Source organism: Ochotona curzoniae, unplaced genomic scaffold (assembly GCF_017591425.1).
Source record: "Ochotona curzoniae isolate NIBS_2020 unplaced genomic scaffold, NIBS_Ocur_1.0 contig_2294, whole genome shotgun sequence".
In the NCBI taxonomy this organism is placed as follows: Eukaryota; Metazoa; Chordata; class Mammalia; order Lagomorpha; family Ochotonidae; genus Ochotona; species Ochotona curzoniae.
In genome coordinates, this window is record NW_024465405.1 from 4,800,915 (window position 1) to 4,821,320 (window position 20,406).

Below are 20,406 nucleotides of genomic sequence, written 5' to 3' on the forward strand. Positions count from 1 at the left end.
GGGCCGAGCGGCCGGGGCGGGGTCGAGCGGGGTAGGCGGGGCCGAGCGGCCGGGGGCGGGTCGAGCGGGGTGGGCGGGGCCGAGCGGCCGGGGCGGGGTCGAGCGGGGTGGGCGGGGCCGAGCGGCCGGGGCGGGGTCGAGCGGGGTGGGCGGGGCCGAGCGGCCGGGGGCGGGGTCGAGCGGGGTAGGCGGGGCCGGGCTGTGTCCACTCCTCCGCTCCCCCAGCGCCGTCCGCTCCCGGGCCCGCCCGGCCTTGGCCACCTGCGCCCCGCCCCTGCCGGCCGCGCCCGCCGGGGACCGCGCGCCCTGGGAGGGCAGAGGGCTCCGGCCTGGGCGGGGCGAGGCGAGGCTCCTTGGGATGTGGCGGCGCTGAGAGCGCGGGTCCTGGACACCGCAGGCCGGGAGGTCCCGCCGGCGCCGGCACGATGAGCGCCCCCGCGGCCGCCCCGAAGAAGGAAGTGGACTGCCTGAGCCCGGAGGCGCAGAAGCTGGTGAGCGCCTTCCGCCCGGGCTGTGCGGGCCCCGGTGTCCCCGGCGTGGGGGGAGATGGCCAGGGGCGACCCCCGGTCACCGGGGCGCAGAGGGCTCACCCGGGGGTCTGTGATCCGGACCACACCCGGACAGGATCCCGCGTGGGGTGTGCCCCGCCAGCGGCTGGCGGGAAAAGTGTGCGGGGCTGAGGTGGGGCAGCCTTGTACCTCCCTTGGGGGAGTGGGACCCGTGGGAAACCTTGGACTTGGCCCGGCAGGGCGAGGCCCCTGGGTGTTTGCGGGGTCCTTCACCAGGTGGGCGTTTGTGGAAGGTTCTGGAAAGGGAAGGGTGCCCTGACCTTGGAGAAGTTGACCAGGAAATGCCAGCGGGAGAGGTGTGGATGTAGAGGGTTCCCAGGGTCTGGCTGGGGGTGGTTTGTTGGGGGGTTAGTGTGTGTTCTAATGCTGTGTCTGGGATCGGCCCCTCGGAGGGCCGTCAGGCTTGGGCAGCTGCTTCCTCCCTCGGGCTTGGGAACCTGCCGGGAGACCCTGGAATGTGGTCAGGGCAGGATCCAGGAGAGGGGTGTTGGGAAGTCAGCAGCCCTGGCAAGCTGTACAAGGCAGGCCCCAGCGGATGCTGACCCCGGGCAAGGCTCGGGTGCCTGGGCACCCGTGGGGCTCAGCTGAGAGTGCCCTGGCCGGGACACCTCCCCACTGAGGCAGGATGCAGAGGGGGCGCCATGCAAGCCATGCACCTGCATGTGCAGGCCGAGGGGGCAGCTCCTGACTCAGTGCTGCCGGAAGCCGAGAGGGGAGGGCCCAGTGTGGCCACACACGCCTGGGTCCCAGTCCTGCTTGGGCGGAGCTGGTGGTGGGCAGCGAGCGGGGCCTCCCCTGACAGTGCGGGGTGCATTCGGGGCTTCTGGCTGTGTTGCCTTGGGCTGTTATAGGCCGTGTCTGGGGGGCTGTGGGGGAGGCCCTATACTCCGGAAATGGTGAACTCTGGGACACGTTTGGTCTCTGGGGCTTCCTGTAAGAAATTGTGAGCCTACAGGGTTTTTTCCAAAGTCAAGAACGTTGTGTGAGCTGGGGACTTGGAGGACAGAAGTGTGGCCCCTGGATGGGAAGGAAATGGGCCCTGCCCAGGGTGAGGAGGATGTGGAGTGGGCAGTCACCTGGCAGCCGCCCTGGACGGAGGCGTCTCCGATGCACTGTGCCAGGGTCCCGGGTGGAGAACAGGGACTCAGGGGGCTGGGCCGGGAAGAGGAGGCCTAGTTGGGGTTGAGCCTCAGCAGGTCCCAGCAGGCCCGCGGGAGGGGGCAGCGTCTGCGCTGACGGTGTGGAAACCGTGCCCTCTGCCTTGTGTAACTTCCCATGCTCGCCACCCGTTGTGTCACCTCTGGTGTCGGTAGTTCCTGGTCAGCACCCTGCCCCGGTGTAGGCCATCCTGTACCCAGGAGTGTCCTCCCTGGGAGGCGCTGGCCCCGTGCGCACGGGTCAGCTGGCGAGCGAAGCAGCAGGTGCTTGGCCCCTGGCTCAGCCTGGCGTGTGCCTCTGGTCCCTTCCCCGGCACCCTCGGGACAGCGGCTGGCTCTTTGAGGCAGTGGGGCTGGGCCTGGGTTTCCCCTTTTCATTCGGAACTGGTTTGTTGAGCCTGAGCTCACATAACGGAAGCCTCCTGCGTGCCTGTCGGAGGACCCTGCTGCCCTGGCGGCCCCTCAGGCCCAGGCCAGGAAGCTGTGGTGTTTATAGCTGCAGACCTGCCTCTCGTGGGGTTCCACGTGCCAAGCTGAGGAGGGGCCTGTGTGCCATGAGGATGCCCTGACCCTGGGGGGTGGTACCTAGCCACATGGTCGGTGGCTCTTACCCACCGGTGTCTCCTGGAAGCCTGTTCCTCTCAGCACGCGGCGGCCCTGGGTTCAGCTTGGCACCCGGGCAGGAGGCAGCTCACAGCCCACCGTCCACATCCTGGGGTTTTATTACCTAACTGCTGTTTTTACTGGAGGCCACCGGATTTTCCACTTGCTCACTGGAACTGCCAGAGGATCTCTGTAAAGTTGAGTCAGTGAACCAAAGCGTCATTTTGAACACATCCGGGATTTCCTGCTTGTCCGCCGCCTGGGCGCGCAGCCCACAGTTGCCAGAACCAGCCCCCCAGCCCCCCAGCCCAGGGGTGTCCTGGAGGCTGGGCACACTGGGGTGCTTCCTCCTGGACTCCGTAACGCGGCACCCTTAAACCCAGTTCAGGCTGTTGGATTGGTGCTCTGCGGTGGAAAGATAATTTATTAAGTCACCGCAAGGAGAGTTGGCTCCTAATTTTAGCTGAAATGCTTCCCTTGTGTGTTTGTAGAGTGGAAATTATTACGGCAACAATGTTTCTGAGTCTGATCGCTGTTTCTTTTTCTTTTTCTTTTTCTGTCTGTGGCCAGTGCGTGTGTCAGTTCCTGGAGACACTGGGGTGGGCTTGGGGCATGCATCCAGCCACCTTGGGAGTGGTCCCCGCTGCTCCCACGGGGTGTGGGTCCCTCACAACCACATCTTCCCACGGTGCCTCCCACCTGACCCCCTCTGGGTGTGCAGTGCCGGGGGAGGGGGCTGTGCGAGTGATGCGGGTGGGACACTGGCTGGAGCGCCGGGGGCCTTGTGTCCTTCTGGATGCCTCTTGACGCCCGCTGACCGCAGGGGGTGTGGGCAGTTTGCTTTCTCCTTTTTACTGATAAAGAGGAAATGCAGCCTCAGAAAGGCCAGGGGACTTTCCAGGCCCCCACACCTAGGAGGCAGGGGAGCCGTTCAGACCCGGGCCCGCTGACCTAACCAGTGTCCCGCTGCCACCTGCAGGGTGTCAGCCAAGGGCTTGGAGCTCTGTCTGAGGCCACTGCCCAGGACAGGAGGCCCTGCCTGGCAGGCACAGGGAGACGCTGTCGTCTGGTGGCTTTCAGACAGGAGAGCATGCCATCAACTTTGTTTTTCTAAATAAGGAGAAAAGTAGCTGGGAGGAGGGCGGCAGGCGGTGTGCTCCCCGCCATCCTGTGCTCGCATCCGAGTTAGCAGGTCAGCCGCGCACACCCAGCAACTGCTGCGGTTTGCTTTTTTTTTTTTTCTTTTTTGCTGCATTTTGTGCAACTCCTCGCCTGCCACCACCCAGACAGGCAGGCCCACCAAGGATGGACGCGATGGCATCTGGCCCTTCCTTCCTGGTGCTGGAGTGGAGGTTGGATGTAGGAGAGGTCACCGCAAAGGAGCACTTGGAGTGTTTTGGGGAGCGCTGCAGGCTGGCGAGGGAGGGGTGAAGCCCAGAGGCAGGAGACCCTCACCTGGAGGGGCAACGCCCTGGCTGTCCCTACTGCCCTGCACATGGTTACCAGAGGTGGTCGTGGCCCATGCTAGTAACAGCTGACCTCATCTCGGTCAAAGGGTAAAGGGTGAGAGTAGAATTCCCTGGCGTGTCGGTCTCTGGGCAGTGCTCTGCTGGACTGTGCTGGGCCGGCGGGCAGGCGGGCAGGCGGCGGGCTCTGCCACCCCACTCAGCAGAGCAGCACCACTTGTGCCGGTCAGTGTGCTTGCCGTGGGGCATACAGAGATGTTTAGTGTTCTGTGGGGAGGGAGAACCTCAGCCCATCTCAGCAGCAGGTGGTCCACCCCTGCATCAGGACACAGAGGGTGATGAGGATCCTGGAGGCCACGCAGCCTGGCTCTCACCCCCAGACACTGGGTAACCCATTCAGACCCTCGTAACTGGCTGGCTGCAGGGCCTCAGGAGTCCTCCCTGGTCGGTCTGCTACAAAGCTAAGGATGCTGCAGCCACAGCCCCCAGTGAGGCCCCAGGCGCAGAGGGCAGCGCCTCAGGCAGGTGCTTGCTCGCTGTGTACCTGCTGCAGGGTGATTCAGCTCCATGTCTTTGCAGCTTTCCTGTGTGCTGGCTCAGTGTGCTCTGTGTGGCATGGAGGCCTCGGGCATCTGTCTTCACGTACAGAGAGGGGCACCGCCCCTCTTCCACTCAGAGGTTTAAAGCTGTGTTCCCACCCTGCCAGGCCACTGCACCACCTCCCCCTGTGTTGGTTTAGTTATTTATTATCTGAAAAGCAGAGAGAATGGGGCAATGGGAGCACACACGAACACTCTCCCGTCTGCCTGCTTACTTCCAGAAGGCAGCTGAGACCGTGCCAGGGCCAAACTAGGCTCTCCGCCCGAGTCTGCCCTGTGGGTGGTGGGACCCAAGTGCCCGTGCCCCTGTCTGCCGGTTTCCAGCTGTATGCAGCTGGGCCACATGCCAGCTCAATCATGAGCTGGGGGACAGCACTGCCGCCCAGGGCTGCCCCACATTTCCTGACATCTTCCTGGCTGCCCACATCAGCACCCGTGAGCTCAGGTCTGCACGAGGCTTTGGCCGCAGCGCTGAGAAGCAGTAAGCTCGGGGAGGGCTGCCATCACAGTTTAGGGGTTTTGCCATGTATGTGCTGGGCCCAGGTGAGGCAGAAGCACGAGCCCACAGGTGGTGCCAGGAGCGAGCACAGAGTGAGGCAGCGCCTTGGCCCGGGGCCCACACGCCACCCCGTCACGTCACTGCCGGTGATGTGCCAGCCTGAGCCGGTGACTAGCTGGGGAAGGTGTGGGTCCCAGCCAGGTGGACTCTGCCCTGGTTTCCATGCCGGTGCGTCCTGAGCCCGCCGTATTCATTGGCATAATATAGAGTTACAGTCACTTGCAGCAGTACCTTTATGGAGTAGCCAATGGGAAACTTCACAGCTCACTACCGACCCCAGACCCTCCGCCATCTCCAGGGCTCTCCCCGGCCCTCTGCCCTGAGAGCTGGTGCATCTCCATGGCAGCCAGCATCGAAGGGTGGCAGTACTCAGTCATGGCCGATGAGCACGGCCCCCGCATGGTTCCTGGGGGACCTAGGAGTCTGAGACCACAGTGACATGTAGGTCCTGCCACTGGCACATCCACTGCGGAAGAGTGGCCGGCCTCGGCTCACCCCTTCCCGGCCACGTCACCCCTTCCACTCAGCAGCTTTGAATAGCAAACTATTGTTGGAGTCCCTGCGTGAGGGGTGGGGGCTTCTGTTGAAGACAAAAGTCGGTAGCTGTGGCCACTTTCTATACACAGTGGCTCAGGCCAGAGACCAGGGTCGGTCCTCGTCCGCGACCAGTCCAGCCACCACCCACACCAGGCAGGAGAGGCACCCTCGGGCACCTGTATGTAGCTGGGCCACACCCTGTGTGTGGCTCCAGCGGGTCCAGGACTTGAGAGCTGCCTTGCCAGGGGCTGCAGCCCCCTGCACCCCAGGGACCAGCCACACAGGGACCGAGGCTCTGCCACTTTCTGCACCGCTGTCTTCATCGCTGCTCCCGGCTTCAGTGCTGCCCGGCCCTGTCCCAGCACCAGAGTGAACTTGGCATCCTCAAAGCTTTTCTTCAGAGTAACATCTCACGAGATTTCTGTTCTGCTTGGGTCTATACCGGGGAGACCATGAGGGCTGTGTGTCCAGGTCTGGAACTTTCCCCCTTGGGGACCACTTCACAGCTGATAAACCGCCTCTCCCTGCACGGCCCCTCGGGGCCTTTCCGCCCATTCTCCAGCCCTTGTCAGGGCACCCCGGTGTCCTAGTGCGTCTGCAGTGGCCGCCGCAGACACACTGGTCGTGTGTGCAGCAGAGTCCCAGTGGCAGCTGAGGCTGTACTCACTCCCGGGGGGGAAGCAGGCCTGGTCTTTGTGTCCTGTAGCCAGTGGGGACTTCAGGGACACAGCGAGGGACTGTGAGAGCCTGACACCCCGAGGTCCCAGGCTGCACCCACCCTGGCCGTGTCTCCTGCCCAGTCCCTGTTCCACAGGCAGGGACGCTGTGCTGCCCAAGCCGCTGCCTCCCCGAGACCTGCCCCCTGTGTCTGGGTGCCTGCGTCTCTGCCTGGGCCGCTGCCAGCTGAGCTGTCCCCGAGCCACCTGACCGTGGACAAGGAGTAGCCATCACAGGCTGTGCTCTCTGGCACTCTGAGTGGGGTGTGGGGGGGGGCTAGGAGGGCAGACAGGGCCCCTATCCTTGGGTCCCACCCTGGGTATTTGCACCCCATGCCATCAGTGACCTCCGAGCAGTGCCTTAGTCTGTAACTTGGGACCATTCTTTCCCCACCCTGTTCCCTGAGACACCACACACAGGACCTGTGGCCTCACGTTCACCCCCAGAGAGGTGCCTCCCAGCCTTGGGCCCCGTGTGCTTGACAGGGGCGGGAGACCCCAGGCTCCACTTGGGCACATCGTCCAATCACACCAGCATCCAAGCTGGTACATACGTACATCTCCATATGGTATAGTGATGTGGTGAAGGCTCCACTTTGTGGAATTACTGGACTCACAGTGTTGAGGGAGAACCCTCCTTCCAGGCCGTGCCCACCCTCTGTAAAACTCCGCGTCCTTGGGAGGCGTGGAGAAGCCTGCTCTCCCCTCACCTCTCAGCCCCACGCAGCCCTCCGGGAAGCAGTGGGAAGAGGCTTGGCCTGCAGCCAGGCGTTTGCAGCTGAGCCCCAGCTGTCTGCAGGCACCGAGAGCTGCGGGTTTCAGACCACTCCACTTCCTTCCTCCTGCCGTGTTTGTTGTGCAAACACTGTCAGCGCCCTGGGCCCAGGTCCTCACCCTGGGACACAGCAGGGGTCCTCACCCCGGGAGGCAGAGTGTAGGGCTGGGTTGAGAACCACAGCCTAACAGGTTTTCTGGGCTGCTGGCCTCCCCCGCTCCCATCACCCAGCCCCCACAGCTGTCCTCCTAGGGGCTTCAGGCATGTCTTCCGTAATTGTCCAGATGGCATGGGGCAGCGAGGGGCCTGTGGGCTCCAAATGCCCCCTTCCCTGGAGCCCTGAAGCCCAGGTCCTTCTCAACTCAAGTTCCAGTTGGGCTGCTGCAGGAAGGGGAGAGGTGAGACCCGTGTGAGTGGCAAGCCAGGAGGCCCCTGGGAGCCCCACGTGGTCATGCCAGGTGCCCATGGGAGCCCCACGTGGTCATACCAGGTGCCCGTGGGGGGGTGGAGAGCCCTGTCCTGCTGAGGTGCTGCCCTCGGGGGTGCTGCCCCAGCCTCAGGGCCTCAGCGTTGGCTCCCATTTCTGTGGCTTGGCAGACAGATTCCAAAAGCTGGACCAAGTGTTGTTGCTTCCTGTGTTACAGCGGCCACTTCGCTGGTTTCGCTCGGTCAGGCCGGTGTCATAGCTGAGATGGGCGCTTTCAGAGGTGGGGGCTCCTGAGGGTTGGAAATTGTATTAAACTCCGGGTGTTGGCCTGTCTTGGAGGTTGGCTGGTTTGTGTCCTTAAACGGAATTAATCCTGTCACATGGCTGCCTTGCCCCACCCAGCCCATGACCCATAAAACGAAGGCTGTCGGTTTTAGTTCATTTAGCACTGCTGTCTTCAGGGACAGTGGGGACAGGTGGGGCTGATGGGGGCCCTGGGTGGAGGACAGACAGGGCCAGTGGGGGCCATGAGGGCAGCCTTTTCCTGGGCAGAGAGCTGGCCTCGTTGCTAGGGTCACCCAGAGTGTACCTGAGGAAGCCGTCTGACAGGGCGCTGCAGTGTGGGGAGACCTGACAGGGCGCTGAAGTGTGGGGAGACCTCCTGACAGGGCGCTGCAGTGTGGGGAGACCTCCTGACAGGGCGCTGCAGTGTGGGGGGACCTCCTGACAGGGCGCTGCAGTGTGGGGGGACCTCCTGACAGGGCGCTGCAGTGTGGGGGGACCTCCTGACAGGGCACTGCAGTGTGGGGAGACCTGACAGGGCGCTGCAGTGTGGGGGGACCTCCTGACAGGGGCTCCAGTCTGGGGAGGCCACCTTGGGGAACCCCAGGCTGCAGGCACTACCTGGTCAGCTGAGCTATCTGTGCAGTGGGGCCTTTGGGCAAGTCCCAGGCAGAGCTAAACCAGAATGTGGTGGGGTGCTGCACCAGGGGCTGGGGCGGTTAGGCGGGCAGGTGCCGGGGACTGCCCTGGGCCCTCACCGCCTCCCGTGAGCTGTAAACAACTTCCTGTAGGGATATAACCCACACACACAAGCACACTCTCACCTCAGCACGGCAGCCTGAGTGGGGAATCCCCTGCTGGGTTCTCACGGGGCGTGGCCAGATGTCAGCCAGGCCACAGTCTTTCTGGAATTTGAGTGTTCCTGGCTCTTGGTAAAACTCACCTGTGGTGGTTGTGGACTTTGGTCCCTGACCCTGCTGGCTGTCACCTGTTGAGCACACTGGCGGCTCCCGCAAAGCGGCGTGCACTCATTAGGCCAGCAAGGGTCTTCCACCTGCAGACCCCCAGCTCAGCCTTCCCCTCATCATGAAATGAGCTGATGAAGGCGCCCCATCAGGAGCCTCACCACATGTCCTCCAGGAGGGGAGAATCTTGGGAACTCCCCCAGAATCAGGGCACCCGCGCTTTCTCACATTCTGCTGCACCCCACCCTTCCCCTGGCCTTTCTCCTCTTTGCCCAGCCTGCTGCACTCCTCCTCAGCCATGCTGGTGGGCTCGGGCAGCTGCAGGAAGTCTGCCCAGTCTCTGGCCTGGCTCAGACACCGCAGCAGGCACCCACCCCGCCTCTTGCGCCCCTGGCAGGGCGGGGAGACAGCTTTGCTCTGTGAATTAGTCATCGTAGTAGGGCGAGCCTGAAGGGAGGGAGTGAGACCATGTGTCAGTCTGCTGAGCCTCCCTCCCCACCCAGCTTTGGAATCTTCTAGAGACCTGAGAGGCTCCTTGCACCGCGTGGTGCGTCTGGGAAATGGCAAGGAGGTGGCGGAGTGCTGGTTTGACGGACATGGGGCCAGGCTGTTTTGTGGCCATCAGCAGGCCAGCCTCGGAAACAGAAGCAAGGAGGAAGCTGAATACAGCGTAAGCATGGGAAGCGGCTGAGATCCTCCACTGGGGTGCACCCCCCCCCGTGTGCTCAGGCCCCGTCCCCACACTCGGGCCCCATCTGGGGAACCATGGGTAGAGAGGCAGGCGTATGCCCCACAACCTTGGGTGGACTGGAGGGGTCTGTTGGCAGAAGGATGGACCCTGTACCGTCTGCTTCCCTGAACAGTGACTGAGTGAGCAGCATTGGGGGATGCGTGGGCAGAGGCCTGGCCTGGTATCAAGGAGATCACGGGGTCCCCAGGGCGCATAGTAACTCCCCGAGGGTGGGGGCACGGCCTGCAGCCAACTGATGACCTTCTGCTGGAGATGTTCTCCTCAGTGCCCAGGAGGAAGCTGAGGGCAGTAGGGTGGGGTGAGAAGTGACTGGAAGGGAAGTCTAGAAACTGGGGTCAGAGGCTGGAGTCTGGCAACCTTTGCTTCCTGTTCTGTAACTGAGAGGCGAGGGCCTGTGCCATGGCCAGCAGCATGTCCAGGATTCATATCCAGGGTCCAGTTCTGGTCCCACCCATGCCTCTGCAGGGCCAGCTGAGCAGGGGCCCACAGCATGTCCAGGGTCCAGGTCCGGCCCCACCCGTGCCTCTGCAGGGCCAGCTGAGTAGGGGAACAGCCCAGCCCTTCTAGGACATGTGAATGTGGGCACAGTGTATAAGCCGTATGGGCATAGAGCCTACCTAACAGGGCTGTTGGAAGGGGTGCATAGCATCTCATGGAAAAGGGGATTAAAGGTGATTGTGCTGGTGCAGAAAGTTCTGATGTTGCACAGTGCGAGAGAGATCGCGCTGGACCCAGGGTAGGATGTGAGGAGGAGTCTTCACGTCCCAAGCTTGGAGACAGCAGCTCCGCGACACTCAGGAGCCACTGCGCCAGCCGCCAACGTCGGGGGTGTTTAAGCTCTCACCCTCCAATCAGACTGAGAGCCATACAGGGCAAACAGAGCTGCAGGAGCCCAAAGTTTCCCTGCAGTTTTTATTAATGCAGCATAGCACAGTAGGACTCAGCTATCTCCAGCCATTTCCACACTGTCCATTAACTTGAATAGCAAGGGAGACAGGAGGGGCGGGCACACTTGAGGAGCCTCCAGAGCTGGCACTGCACATTTGATTAGCTTGAATAGTGAGAGAAGAGGTAGGAAGGGTGCACTGCCAGTTAACCTGGCAAGCTGGTGCCACCTCATCATGGTGACATCCCTGCACACCAGAGGTCTTCAAAAAGTTTGTGAAGAACAGGCCTGGCACAGTAGCCTAGCGGCTAAATCCTTGCCCTGCATCCACCAGGATCCCATGTGGGCACCAGGTTGTATCCCAGTTGCCATTTCTCACCCAGCTCCCAGTTTGTGGCCTGGGAGAGCAGTGGCGGACGGCCCAAAGCCTTGGGACCTGCACCCACGCGGGAGACCCGAAGAGGCTCCCGCTGCAGATCGGCTCAGCTCCCGCTGTTGCGCTCACTTAGGGAGTGAGTCAGTGGACAGAAGATCCTCCTCTCAATCCTTCTCTCTGTATATCTGTCTTTCCAATAAATAAATTTTCAAAAAGTCTTTTTAAACTTTCTTGGAAATGAATTTTTGGAAAAGCACTGCACATCTTTCAAGTGTTTCTTCTGGCAAAATAAGCGTCTCTTTCAGCAGCGTTTTCCCGTGGACTCTGGGGCGCCTCTATACCAGAACGCCGTTTCTCCTGTGACTGTTAGAAAGGCAGAGTGGCGAGGGCGGGCGTCTTCCACCCACTGCTTCACTCCCCCAACAGCCGGGTCTGGGAGGCCGAAGCCAGGAGCCTAGAGGCCCGTCTGGACTCCCATGTGGGTAGGGAACTGGCTCTGCCGTGGGGACCTGGCAAATGGCGGCTTAGCCCGCATGCTGCACCCGGCCGCCCCTCCTGCGACCGTCCCAACACGTACAGGTGTGATTTGTGTGCTGCTGCAGGGGGTTTCTCCCAGCACCATCAGTCATGATTCGGGAAGCTGCTGAGCAGCCTGTGCTCATGCCACCTCTGCATCTTTTCCAGGCGGAGGCCAGGCTGGCCGCGAAGCGAGCAGCCCGAGCGGAGGCCCGCGAGATCCGCATGAAGGAGCTGGAGCGGCAGCAGAAGGAGGTAACGGGAACTGGGGAAGGGGGTCTTTGCGCAGCTCTTCCGACTCCTGGCACAGGCTGCAGGCACAGAGGACCTGTCACTGTGGACGCACCTGTCCCGTTAATGTCGCACCTGTGGCTGTGGGTTAGGGTCCTGCAGCGAGCGCACATGCCTGGGCAGTGGGCCCGGCCCACGTAACCCTAAGTGCAGCGCGTAGGCCGGTGGCCTGCGTGGATCCGCCCAGCCCAGCTTCCCCCTGGTGCCACGGTGCCGGATCTGACTGTTGAACTGTGAACCAAAACAGGGAAGATGAATGGGTTAACAGCTTTCAGACTCGGCTTCATTTACAAGTACTTCCCCAGTGGTCTCCACAGCACTGAGCAGGTGTCAGGCCACCTGGCGCCCAGATGTGGCAGAGCACAGGACAAGCGTCGTGGGTGAGAAAGTGGGAGGTGATTTGTTTGCACACCTGTGCGTGCGCTTGGCTGCTGACGTTCCACCTTGAGCAGAAGGCAGACGCCACCCTGACCGGAGAGCTCCTTGCCCACGGTTGGGGTGGTGGACACTCTGGTAGGGCAGTGCTCTGCTGCCAAGGGGTCCCCTGCCCAGGGGTCTGGAGTCAGGAGAAGCCCCCGGAGAGAGGAGCAGACCTCTGCCCCACACCAGGGGGCTTCATGCCGCTCACAGGAAAATGGAACATTCAGGCCAGTTTATGTCGGTGCCAGGAAATGAAACCCACACAGCTTCTCATGCTACACTTCTCCGCAATCCCCCCAAGACCCTTGGCACCCCGCCGCCTGCCCCCTGCCCTGAGCCCCGCCACCCCTGCCCTGAGCCCTGCAGGCTCCCACTCCGCCACACACAGCAGCTGCCCGTTCACTCCAGACTGGCCAGTAAGTGTTTGTGTTATAAGATGACCGCGCCCAGTCACTGCTTCGGGCTGTTGATCCACTGTAGACACTGCAGCCCATGCAGCAGACACTAAGAGCCCACAGCATGTCGGTCACGACTGGTCTCTGCACTCGCGTGGCTGGCACACCCCAGGGGTGCCGAGTGGGCTGCTCAGTGGGCAGCGGCCACCCTGTTCTGGCTGGCATCAGAACACTGCTGGTTAGGCGGTACCAGCTTGTGCCAGTGGCTGTGGGCAGCCCACTCCCCAGGGCTCGGCGGGAGCTGCCCATGTGGGCATGTCCAGCAGCACCCCTGCCTGGAGCCATCACCCCTGCCTGGAGCGCCTCCCTTGCTTCTTCAGCAGCCCTCCAGTCTGTGAGGGGGCAGCCCACGGGGGCTGTGAGGGAGCGTTCTGTGGCGCTGCTGAGCTTTGCCACACTGATGGGACTCGAGTGGCCTGGTGGCCCGTGGCTCTGCCATGAGGGCTGCTACGGGGCATCAGGCACGGGAGGCAGTGGAGCTGCACACGGAGCCCACTGCCCCAGCTTTAGCAGCGGTGTTTGCAACAGTGCCCCGTCTCAGGGCAAAGAGAGGTAACTTCCACCAGAGCACAGATGCCCGGTCCTGCAGGGTTGTGCCGGGCGTCTCGCATGTGCAAAAAGTGTTCCAAATCACGCTTTTGGTGAATCTCATACCCTACTCAGTTAATGGCAGAATTCATGAAATATATCCATGGGAACACAGAGTTCCTGGGCCAATGTTTTTGTTTTGGACCATAAAAACTCAGAGGAGTTCAGCCAAGAAATGGTCAGAGCTGACCAGGCCTTCTCCGCCTGGTGTCCAGGGAAACCCGGCTTTGCATTTGGATTGGTCAGCGTGAGAAAAGCGAGCGTCTGAACTCAGGCATGTCAGCCATTGAAAAGCACCCTTACTACCAAAGATGGGAAAGGGCCTGGGCCACTTCACTCTGACAGCTTGCAAGTGAGCGTTAGCTGTGGGTGGGAGCGAGGCCCGGGGACCTGGCTGGCTCTCCAGGCTCCTCCCAGCAGCCACAGGAGGCCCAGGGATGCCCCACCACCACTGCACACACAGCAGACACCCAGGGTGCGAGCAGCAGGGGCTTGTGCAGCCTGACCCGGGGAGTTCCAGGCCTGCTGTTGCCCAGCACAGCCTCACAGAGGTTACCCGGCAAGTCCAGGGAGAGCCACAGACACCGCAGCTGGCCTCCCCAGGCCACACCCGCCAGTCCAGCTGCCTGCTGGAAGGCATTCAAACTAAAATCCTGGGACCAGAAGCCGGGGGGATGGCGATTTCTGGGGATCCGGTGCTGTCTCGGCCCACGGGAGTGTTGTTTCTGCATGTGGGGTGAGGACCTGGAGGAGCAGGTGTAGAAGTTGAGTGTGGCACTTGCCCTCTGTGGACCCCTGCCACCTGCGCACCTGGCACGGCCTCTCTCTCAGCTGTGATGTCACAGCAGGACCTGTGCTGGTCCAGGCTCCCCTGCCCTGCTTTGCCTCAGCTGGACACGTGGCAGGAGGTGCTGGGGCAGGGGCTGAGAGAGAACAGCGGCTCCTGGGGCTGAGGGCTGAGAGGCGGGCAGGAAGCTATCCTGGGAGATGGGAGGCAGCTGGAGACGGCAGACTCCCCAGCTCTGTTGCTGCCGTCCTCCGGGTCTGCAGACAGGCACCGCAGCTCTGCTGGGAGCTGGGAGGGTTCAGATGACCTAAAGATGACATTCTGGCAGTGAGGGAAGGTGGCCAGAGAGCTCCCTGCCTGCAGGGCCACTGAGTCTTACAGGCAGGAGGCACAGCCCTTCAGTGAATCCGTGCTCCCAGATCCAGAAAGGTGACTGCTGGTGGGTCACACTGGGACCTTCCAGCACCCTGACCTGGGAGCAGTACACACCACGGGGTGGTGTCAGTACCCTGACCTGGGAGCCGTGCACACAATGGGGTGGTGTCAGCACCCTGACCTGGGAGCAGTACACACCACGGGGTGGTGTCAGTACCCTGACCTGGGAGCAGTGCGCACCGCGGGGTGGTGTCAGCACCCTGACCTGGGAGCAGTGCGCACCGCGGGGTGGTGTCAGCACCCTGACCTGGGAGCAGTGCACACCACAGCGATGTCAGCACCCTGACCTGGGAGCAGTGCGCACCGTGGGGTGGTGTCAGCACCCTGACCACAGGGTTGCAGTTAGGTGAGCGCTGCCAGTGGGGGCAGGTGAGACATGTGATCCAATCCGGGCAGTAACTTGAAAAGCAGGTTTGTCTGAACGCTGGGACCGCAGCACGGATGCCGACACAAAGCACACATTTCTCAGCAAGGGTTTTGCTCTCAATCCATCTGGCTGCCAGGAAGGCGGGGCATGGGGCCATGAGCAGGGTGTGGGTGGGCCCTCCTGGACACCCTTGTGGAGGCCATGACCTTGGACCTGCACTGAGGGATCGGCAGGTGCACTGAGCTCGCCTCTTGACTCCTGCTCGCCTATCAGGTCTCTGGGCCTGGCTATTTTTAGAAGCAGCTAACACAATTTGAGGTTATACAATCTGAGGTCCCTGGGGCGCTGGCATTTTAAACTGTTGATTCAGAGGAAATGAATATGCTGCACACGGCCCGTGCTGGACCTGGAGGACTGGTGCCCTGGGGTCCGAGCGGGGCCGCAGGACCCATCCTGCCCTCTGGGGTGGGAGCCCACCCACCTGCACACAGGTGTGGCCGAGCAAGCCAGAGGCTCCTGGAGAAGGGGCAGGGGTTGTTCTGCGAGCACCTTCAGGAGCTGAAGAGGGGGGAAGCTGGTGACAGGGTGGGGATCCCTGAGGGCTGTGTGTAGGGGAGAGGTGCTGAGAGGCACCTCGGGGTGCTTAGCTGTTAGCAGGTTTGGGGAGGGTGCTGACCATGACCCCGACCCAGCCGCAGCCCATTGCCCTGGTCCAACCCCCAGCGTTTCTGCCGAGTTGGTGAGCGTGCTGGCTAGAGACGCCGTGCTCACTGTCGTGAGCCTGACTGTGGCCTTTGTCGTTGGCTGTCCGCACATGATGAGGACAGCGCAGGTGTCCACCAGCAGGACAGAGGGCCACACTCGGCAGGCAGGTGGACAGGCCGGGTCTCCTCACCTGGGCCTGCCCGTGAGTTCCTGACGGCTCACTCACTTCTTCAACATCGCTTGGACATGCTCGCTCCTGTTTCGCCACTGTTCGCTGTTGACCTGCGCAGCAGCTTTTATCTCAGTCCTGGTTGCCTGCAGGCCTTGGTTCTGGGCTGCGTGGGTGTGTTAGTCTGATATGAACACAAAGAGAACGGATCCGCTGTGGCTCATGGGTGCAGTTCTAGAACGTGACGACACCCTCCTCGGCCTTCCTTCTTGATGTCCCTGCTGCTCTAATGACTTGTCTCTCTTTTTCTCGGTCCGCCTGGGTAGATCTATCAGGTGCAGAAGGTAGGCTCTTGTCGGCTGGCGCTCTCGCATGCGCTCCTGCTCCCTTGGGAAGGGCCGGTGCACTGCGGACGCGTGGGCGCACTTGCTGGGGAGCTGCAGGAATGGGTCCCGATCGGCATGCATGCTCACAGGTCCCCACGACCTCCCACTCCTCTTTGCACTGTCCTCCAAAAGGAAAAATGATTTCTTTAAGAAAAAAAATTCCAGTAAAAGTCCCACTTCATTCCCTAAATGGCTACATCAGCCAGATTGGGCTAGCCAGAAGCCCATGAGCCTGAACTCCATCCTGGTTACCCACGTGGCTGTGGGGCCCCAGTGCCTTCATCTGCTGCCTTCCCAGGACACAGCAGGGAGCTGCACCTGCCCTTGCCTTCCCAGGACACAGCGGGGAGCTGCACCTGCCCTTGCCTTCCCAGGACACAGCGGGGAGCTGCGCCTGCCCTGCAGTGTGCAGTGCCATGCAGGCTTTCCTGGCCACACTACCACGTCACCTGCCACTGGTGATGAGGACACACCGTGAGAGGATGTTGTCCAGTGTGGACTGGACACAGTGGGCAGTACGGGAGTGTCTTCCCCACGCAGGGCAGAGGTGCAGTGGGCAGTGACAGCACATCCAGGGCAGCTTTGCCTCCCCAGCTGTGGTTTATGAGGTGGAAAGGGAGGCAGGAAATGGCCCCAGCCCCTCGGCCGCCCATCATGATGGCTTCTCCGAACTCAACGCTGTTTCTGCAGGCCGCCGTCTCCCGCCGGGGTGTGGTGCTGCTCCCCCTGCATGGCTCACGGGCTAATTACACTGTTGACACTGGACGTGCCCAGCACCGCTGCTGCTAACACAGGGCCTGCTCGCTAATCGCACGTGTGTTTGCCGAGGGATGCGAGATGCCAGGCCTGTGGACGCCTTCGTCAGACCACCCCGTGCCCTGGGTGAAAGCCCTCGAAGCCCGGTTCCCGTCAGGTCAGGCAGAGAGCAGAGGACGCCGTGCAGGGTTCGAGTCGGGCCCAAGGGGCATGCAAAAGAAGAGAAGCAAACAACCGGGGTGCTACAGAGTTCTTTCAGAAGCGCTGAATTTCCAGTTAGCACAGGTTCCACTCCTTTTTCTAAAATAAGGATATTGTTTGCCGTTTAAGCCATAAAATGCCAGAGGGTAAAGCTGGAAGTGGACGGTAAGGGCAGAAGCAGGCTCTGAGCCCAGGCTGCCCAGCGCAGGAACGGGACACTGCCTGTGCTACTTACAGTGCAATAAGCAACGTGAGAACCTCACGGCGTGGGTCCCTTCAGTGCTAAGTCCTCCCTGCTCTTCCGGTTCCCCACTTCCTGCCGGCAGGGTGAAGTTAGAGCCATCTCGGCAGCAGGCGCACGGTTGGGTCCTGGGACGCTTTCTCGTTCTTCTGGCTTCCAGGTTGCCTTGCTTTCCCCTTCTGATGATAAGAGTTCAGTGTGTAAAGAGAAAAGCCCGTGTCGGTTCTGTGATATTGGAAAAGGAGGGCTGGTCCCTGCCCACCGCCGGGCTGCGGAACACCCTGTGGGTGCCTGCCCGCTGGTCCCTGCCCACTGCCGCCCCCGCCCCCAGCCTGCCTCTGGCTCCTCTTGGGACTGCTGTGGCCCAGCCGAGCAAGGACGGGCTTCAGGGCTTAGCCCCTGAGCGACCTGGAGGGCTGCATGGTTTTGTCCCATGCAGGATCCATTCTGCCTGCCACCATGCGTAATGGGCTGGGTCGACCTGTGGAGGAGGTCTGTTCCCAGGTCCCCCTGGTGTCCAGGGCCCGGGGCTGGGGCAGCCTCCCCGTGCACTGAGTCTGCGCATTGCTGACGTCGGGACACAGAAAGGGCTGTCAGCTTTAGCTTTGCCGGCACTTTTGTTCCTGGGCACACTAGCTTTGCAGATGTGTGACAGCTTGATAGCCAAGCTTGCAGCTGGCTCACCCAGCCATGCTGCCCGCTGCCCGGGGAGTGCTCTGTCCTCAGGTGCCTGGACCAGCGGGGGCAGGGCTCACCCCCCCGCAGAGCCCCCTTCCCATAGAAATGCATGTTCCTGCAGTGCCTGTGTGGCCCTCCCTCACTTCCTGCCTAACTGTCTCTTTCTCCCTTCTGTCCGTAGAAGTATTACGGGCTGGATACGAAATGGGGCGACATCGAGCAGTGGATGGTAGGCCCTGATTACCATTTCCAGGCTTAACTGGTTTATAATGCGATTCCTGCACGGTTTAATGAGCGCCATGACTTCTGTGGCACCATAATTTAATATCAGGAGGACTTCCTCCAGAGATGCCTGTGTCTGGCACGTCCCTATGGGGAGCCTGCTTAGAAACAGAGCTGGCCAGGCCTCTGGCCATCCAGCCGCAGAAAACTGCAGCCCCACAGCCTCCCTGTGTTCTCGGGTGAAGACCATCAGGCTCCGGAACTTTCCAGAGCCCTCAGGTTCCACTTGGAACCCAGAAGGTACACCGACTCTGTTGGCTGCCTCAGCAGCCGGGCCCCTTCCAGCCTTCGTCCACCGTTGCTGCTGTGCTCCACCTTTTGGGCTGCTTCCGCTGCTCTTTGATGAGAAAATTCCTTGGCCTTCCTGACTGTGGAAAAGCCTTTCCAGGCTGACAGCAAGCTTGCCCACCTGACCACGCTCCTGATCTTCTAGCCCTTTCTAGGAGGCCCGGCAGTGGCAGGTGCTCCTCCCTGCAGTAGCCTCCTGGGCATCCTTCCAAGATGAGCTGGGGAGCTGTAGGGGACCCCCAAACCTCAGGCACCTGAGCGTGGTGGGTGGTGAGGTACAGCCGTCCTCTGAGGCCCCTGAGACAGCGGGTACCTCCAGACACAGGTGAAAGCCACAGCCTGGGTGTGTACCAGCGGGCCGCATAGCTAGGCACCCACACGTGCCTCGGCAGCTATAAGACGGAGTAGCTGAGCCACAAGCTTGCTGGGCCTTTGGGAGCAGGCACTCCAGCTCCCCCAGCAAGAGAGTAAGGGGGTGGAGGGACAGGTGGGTTGGAATGGGCCATGCCACAGAGGGAGCCAGCACCTGCCCCACAGTGACTTGGGGGCGCCTCTCCAAGGTGCGGCCAAAGCCATGGACCCAAAGCCAGCAGCTCTGGCTGCTGCGTCGCTAGGCCAGCTCGGGGCATCTCCGTGGCTCGTTTCCCAGGTGTGTAATCTCTGCTGTCTCCTCCTTGCCCCGGCAGGAAGACAGTGAGCGCTGCTCTCGCAGAGCGAGGAGGACAGCTTCGGTCAGTACTGCGTGCATCATGTGTCTCTCGGCTGAGACCCCCCCTGCTGCTTGTGCAGTTAACACTCCTCGGAGACTGGGTCACGGGGGGAGCTTTAAAACACTGCGGACAAACTGTGGAATGAAAGCGGAGCTTGCTTGGGCACAAGGAAGTGTGAGATGCCTGCACGGCTTGTCCCTGTGTCTCTCTGTGAACTTTGTGGCCGAGAGAGAGCCTGGACTCAGTTTGTTGAAGATTTTATTGTAATTCCGGTGAAGGGGTGTGTGTGGCATGCAGGGAGGACATTTGGTTTGCCGTGCCGTGCCCATCAATAATTTGCACAGTAACCTTCACGTGTGTGTCCCTGGGGTGTGAATACCTTCACGTGTGTGGCCCTGGGGTGTGAATACCTTCACGTGTGTGGCCCTGGGGTGTGAATACCTTCACGTGTGTGGCCCTGGGGTGTGAATAACACCGTCCTCATGCAGTCCGCTCAGGCGGGTGGGGGCAGGCAGGAGGCCCCACCGCTTGTCCTGCGGGCATAAACTTCACCACTCCTTCCGTCCTTTGCTCTCCGTAGGTTTCCGATGAAGATGAGCACATGTCCGTGGGCAGTCGCGGGAGCCTGTGGGTCAGTAAGCAGCGCCGGGCACGGGGTTGCTCCTCTACCCCTGCCTGCGGGTCCCTCCCGCAGCCCCTCTGCTCTGACGGCCCCTGCCATCAAAGTGCTTGTTTAAGAGCTGACTGGAGGGGCTGGCTCCTGGTGGCCGGCCACGGTGTCCCAGGCATCATGGTGTCACCCTCCTCCCAGAATGGCTCTGGTGGCTTTTCTGTGTTTGTGCTTTGATCCCACGGGTCTCAACATCATGGCTGTGATGGACAGGAGGTGCCAGCACGCTGCGTGCCACAGTAACTGTGGGAGTGGCAGTGAAGGTGGCCACAAAATGAGGTTGTCCACCTGGTGTGGGGCTGCCCCGGGCTGCCTAGGGGATGGGGAGGGACCAGGAGTTGATGCTGAGACCTGTCTGCCCGCAGTAGCCCCTCCTTGCACCAGCTCTGGGGGTATCTGCCCACGGACAGCATGGTGGGTGATGACCATACACGTGCCATTGGCCCTGAGCATTCCCAAGCTGTGCATCTTGTGTTGGAAAGTGTGTGGGGCGTGGTGAGTCTGTCGCCAAGGGCAGGGACGTGCTGGTCTGTAGGGAGCGCAGAGGGCCGGGCTCCTGTCCACTCTGTGACCGTGAAGCCACTTGCCCCTGCGTGGCTTCTTTATCTGCACGAAATGGGCAGTTTGCAGATTTGTGACATAGGTTAGGGCGCCTGCGTCGCCATCTCTCGTCACTAGCTCTGTGACCGGATCACCATGGTGACGTTGCCGGAAACATGGGTCACTAGCTTCCGGCAGCTTCCGCACGACAGCGACACCTCAGGCCTGTTCTGGGACGTGTGGGAGCGGTGGG

At 61.6% G+C, this 20,406-nt stretch overlaps 1 protein-coding gene across 1 annotated transcript in view; it reads left to right on the forward strand.

Annotated features, from left to right (window-relative positions):
- The first annotated feature begins 261 nt into the window (after positions 1–261).
- LRRFIP1 (LRR binding FLII interacting protein 1) overlaps positions 262–20,406 on the forward strand; it is a 57,662-nt gene continuing 37,517 nt past the window's right edge. Inside the window, exons 1-6 of the mRNA XM_040972433.1 lie at positions 262–491; positions 11,353–11,439; positions 15,728–15,745; positions 17,845–17,892; positions 18,920–18,964; positions 19,524–19,574. Coding sequence (XP_040828367.1) covers positions 426–491; positions 11,353–11,439; positions 15,728–15,745; positions 17,845–17,892; positions 18,920–18,964; positions 19,524–19,574 — 315 coding nt within the window. The 5' untranslated portion in view covers positions 262–425. The remainder of the gene's footprint in view (positions 492–11,352; positions 11,440–15,727; positions 15,746–17,844; positions 17,893–18,919; positions 18,965–19,523; positions 19,575–20,406) is intronic.